Raw genomic sequence first — 4422 nt, 5'->3', positions numbered from 1 at the left:
AGTCTCATTTGTTCATGTCTGCAGAGCTGAAGGTTTCCATCTCACACCAGGAGGTAATTTTCTTTCGTGCATCTCAGAGTAGTCTTTAGTAACTCCCTCCTTGGGTGTCTGTTCTGCTGTGCCCACTCCAGTGACTGGAAAAGTCAGATCCTCTGACTGAAATTAACTGATCATATTCTGGTACTTGCTCGATTTAAATGCACACTCTGAAAGAAACAGGAATCTTGTACACTTTCTCTCTCATCTCTCTTTAAAGGAATGAATACTCTCTGCTGTGTCCTTGATTTGTCTTCCTCACTAAAGATTTATGTCTTCTGTGAAGAAAGGCAGCTTTATCTAGGGCTGTGTTTCACTCTTTCTCACCTGTTCTCTGCCCTTCAGCCAACACCTACACTCCTGTTGTTATTCTTGTATGGCAGAAGAGATGCTGGTCTCTGGCAGACCAGGACTGGAACTGAAATGGCCCTTTTAGACTCACAATTCCCTGTCTGTGCCCTGGAGAGCAAAGGACAACCACAGAGATCTGCAGGACTAATAAAGCAAGAACAAAACCACACAGAGAAACAAGCAATGGTGGAAAATAGCCTAGTTAGGGAAGTTAAAACCACTAGGAAAAGCTTAAATGAAATCTGGAAGCTGAAGAATCTTTTCCAAAAGGCTAGATGGATGTTTGGTTTAAAAAGGAAGGGAACAGGATAGGTCAAGATCACCTGCTTTTCTCCATGGAGAAAGCATTTCATCCTTTTCTGCCCTTGTAAATAGTTTGAAGCAAGTTATGAAGTTGAAGGCTGCAATTTTTACTTTGTGCAGGACACGTAAAGGGAGCTGCTATTGCATTACTGTTGTGGACATTTCCACCTTTCTGGTCAGGACATGGATATGTAGCTACATGTAATGCTGTGATCTGGCTATAAAAAATCCCCCAGCTTCTCCAACCCACCCATATGCAGTGGCTTCCTTACCTGCTCCAGACCAGGTTCTCCATGGGAGGGTATCTGGCTTAGAGGTGGTGTTCAGCAGCAATAGATAAAAGCTCACCGTGAAAGCCCATGGCTTTTTTGGCACTGATGAAGCAGGCAGCAGCCCCTTGCTCTGCCTGCATATCCAGATATATTGTGGATGAGGGCCTGTGCTTCCATCCATCCATCTTTGGAGTGTGGGATGAGATTTGAAGAGGTCTCCCAAAAAACTCCAGTAGGACTGCCATCTTCCTCCAGCTATGATAAAAAATGTGACAAAGTTACCTGTCATGATAGAGAAATATCTGCTTCAACGGGTCACTTCTGAAACACCATCCCTGTCCTGCATCTCTTCCCCACCCCGCGGGAGCTACCTGCGGTGAGCCCTGAACTCTATGCTTGGTTTTCCTTCCTCCCAGGGGAAAAGACAAAACTTTTTTTCCCGGGATTTTCTTACCCAGTTGGTCTACACCAGCTTGAAAAGTAACTAAACAGAGGAGCTTCGTTTGAGAGGTAAACTCCGGACTGTTGCCGCCTGAGTGCTTTTCCGACGGATAAAAAGACAACGAAAACCAAGCGGTGAGGAAGTCCCAGCGGGAGGTTACCTGCTCTGCTGCCTGGGGCTGGGTACGCCACCGACTTCGCCCCGCTCTGGCAGTCGGCACTCGTTTAGTTTAGTTATTTTTTTTCTCTTGGGAGGAATCACGAGTAAAAAAGAGATCGAAGCGCCCCAGAGAGCAGCCCGGGATCCGAGCCGGGCGCCGCGCTGGCACCCGAGACCCCCGGGGGAGGGACCGCTCCGGGGCATGGCTGCGAAATAAAACCCTGGGGAGAGACTGTGGGATTTAGCGGCGGGAGGCAGGACCCCTCCCAGGGGCTTCCTCCTCCTCCTGCGGGGGGAAAGGGGTCGGGGCGGGCCGGGCACCACACGCCCCTCCGGAGGGGCTGCCGCCCTATATATTGCAAACCTGCTCGGGACCGGTCTCCCTATCGCCGGGAGCTACCGCGGCGCCTGTCCCCCTCCCCTTCCCCTTCTACTCCCCCCTTCCCCTCCCTTCGGGGGAGATCTTTCTCCCATCGCCCCCCTCCCCGCCCCTCATCCTCCGAAGAGGAGGAGGAGGAGGAAGGCGAGGGCCGTATATGAACGCGGCCGGATTCCCTTGCCTGCGAGGTATGTGTACGCTGCCGGCGCCCAGCCCTGCCGCCGCGGCCAGTCCCGGCTCTCCGGGGCCGCCTCGGGGATCTCCTGCTGCCGGCCAGGCGCCTCCCGTGAAGCCGGAACCTCAGGGCTCTAGGACCAGCCCTCCTCCCCCGCCGCCCCCCGAGGAGCCGCCGCCGCCGACCGGGGGTCGCCGGAGGAAGCGGCCAGTGCAGCGGGGCAAACCCCCTTACTCCTACATCGCCCTCATTGCCATGGCCATCGCCAACGCCGCCGAAAGGAAGCTCACCTTGGGAGGCATCTATAAGTTCATCACTGAGCGCTTCCCTTTCTACCGGGAGAACCCCAAGAAATGGCAGAACAGCATCCGCCACAACCTCACCCTCAACGACTGCTTCGTCAAAATCCCCCGGGAACCCGGCCATCCCGGCAAGGGCAACTACTGGACGCTGGACCCAGCCGCAGAGGACATGTTTGACAACGGGAGCTTCCTGCGCAGGAGGAAGCGCTTCAAGCGCACCGACATCACCACCTATCCTGGCTACATGCAGAACTCCAGTGCCTTCACACCTCCGCCCGCTGGCCGCCCCACGGCACCAACGGCACCCTACTCCAACACCCTCTGCTCACCCGGCTACGGCCCGCAGATCTCCAGCGCTGTCTTCCACCCCTATGCGGCTGGGGCAGCACCACCAGCGCAGCATTCCAGGATGTTCAGCATCGACAGCCTCATCAGCGGGCAGCAGGCCCTGCAGCCCTCACCACCAGCCGAGCTGAGCCACCCATCGCTGGGTTTATCTGGGGCCGAACTGGCTCCTGCCTGCTCTGCCAGCAGCTCTGAGCCTCCGTACTTCCAGGCGCAGCCTGTCAGCCCCGGCTTGTTGGGCCGAGCTGGACCCAACACCCTGCCTTATCCCTATACCGCCTCGCCCCCTCACCTGCCTGTGGCACAGGGCAGCTACTCACCCAGCAGCCCACAGCTCTACGGGGCTCCTAACAGACTGACGCTGCCAGCCATGAGGCCCCCAGCCTGCACTGAGCACAGCGAGCAGCTCCTGGGGCTCTCTGCATCACCCCTCAGCCAGTTTGGCTCCAACAACACCTACATGAGGCAGCCCAATTTCCCCACCGGCCTGGAACGGTACATGTGATGACTGGAAGCTTGAGTGGACATCCCTAGGCTGCTACAAGAATCTCTGGGCACGTGGACTTCTCACTGGGGGAATCATCTGGGGTGGGCTCAGGAGTCTGTGGCCTCTGGTCATGTGTGGACGCACACCTGCAGGGGAACCTAACTTCTCTCTTTCTCAGCTTATTTTTGTCTGGAGGCAAGGCGACCTATCATTCTGCCCCATCCTCTCCTGGAAAAGGTGCTCTCTGACTGCAGCTGCTAGGCTGGGCTCCCCATGCTCAGAGGTGCCCCTTCTGCACAGTATGACCCAGCAGGGCACCCTGGGGCATCCGAGGGTAACCCTGGGATGAGGAGAAGCACACCCAGAAGGTGGGTGCATGGTGTAACGTGCAGGAACTCTCTCACAAATGGGCTTTCTCCTCTCTTCCTTGAGTGCCTCCTGTGTAACTGGAAAGCAAGCAATCCAAAACCCCTCACTAAACCAGTTCACTGGATTTTGAATGAATATTTAAGATGTTTATAATTTCCTTTCTCTGTAGGAAAACCTCCAGCACCCTGAATACTTCTTTTTACTGTTTTTAAAAATAACTTTTATTGTTAGAAAAGGACTTTTATATAATAAAGCTTCTTCTTCCAACAAGCCCAGTGCTGCTATTCCTCTGGCTCCAACTGGGCTTTGGTGAGGGAAATTGTCAGTCTTGTAACTGGTGGGAGACAGACTTGTGCTGCTATTGTGACACTGCCACATCTTACACTTTTAGTGACACCTTCTAGAGCCACAAAACTGATTAAGGAAGTTGAACATCTTCCATATGAGGAGGGCCTGAGGGAGCTGAGGCTTTTTAGCTTGAAGAGGAGGAGACTAAGGGGGAACCTCATTGTTGTTTATAAATATGTAAGGGGGGAGTGCCAGGCTCTACTCAGTGATGCCCAGTGACAGGACAAGGGGCAATGGGTGGAAGTTGAGGCATAGGTTCCCGTGTGAACCTGAGGAAGATTTTCTTTCCTGTGAGGGTGACAGAGCACTGGAACAGGCTGCCCAGGGGTGTTGTGGAGTCTCCTTCTCTGGAGATATTCAAGAACTGTCTGGATGTGCTCCAGTGTTATCTGCTCTAGGTGATTCTGCTCTGGCAGGGGGGCTGGACCAGATGATCTTCTGAAGTCCCTTCCAG

The 4422-nt window shown here is 54.2% G+C and overlaps 1 protein-coding gene across 1 annotated transcript; it reads left to right on the top strand.

Annotated features, from left to right (window-relative positions):
- Window positions 1–385: 385 nt before the first annotated feature.
- FOXE3 (forkhead box E3) lies at window positions 386–3906 on the top strand. The gene has a single exon (XM_064148303.1). The coding sequence runs from the start codon at window positions 2100–2102 to the stop codon at window positions 3267–3269; it is 1170 nt and encodes a 389-aa protein (XP_064004373.1). The 5' UTR covers window positions 386–2099; the 3' UTR covers window positions 3270–3906.
- The last annotated feature ends 516 nt before the right edge of the window (window positions 3907–4422 follow it).

The sequence above is a fragment of the Pogoniulus pusillus genome, chromosome 8 (genome assembly GCF_015220805.1).
Source record: "Pogoniulus pusillus isolate bPogPus1 chromosome 8, bPogPus1.pri, whole genome shotgun sequence".
Lineage (NCBI taxonomy): Eukaryota > Metazoa > Chordata > Aves > Piciformes > Lybiidae > Pogoniulus > Pogoniulus pusillus.
This window is presented reverse-complemented; position numbering and strand designations above follow the sequence as displayed.

Bases quoted from the DNA above. Each gene is read 5' to 3' on its own strand.
- FOXE3 (XM_064148303.1), top strand. From the start codon at position 2,100: ATGAACGCGGCCGGATTCCCTTGCCTGCGAGGTATGTGTACGCTGCCG.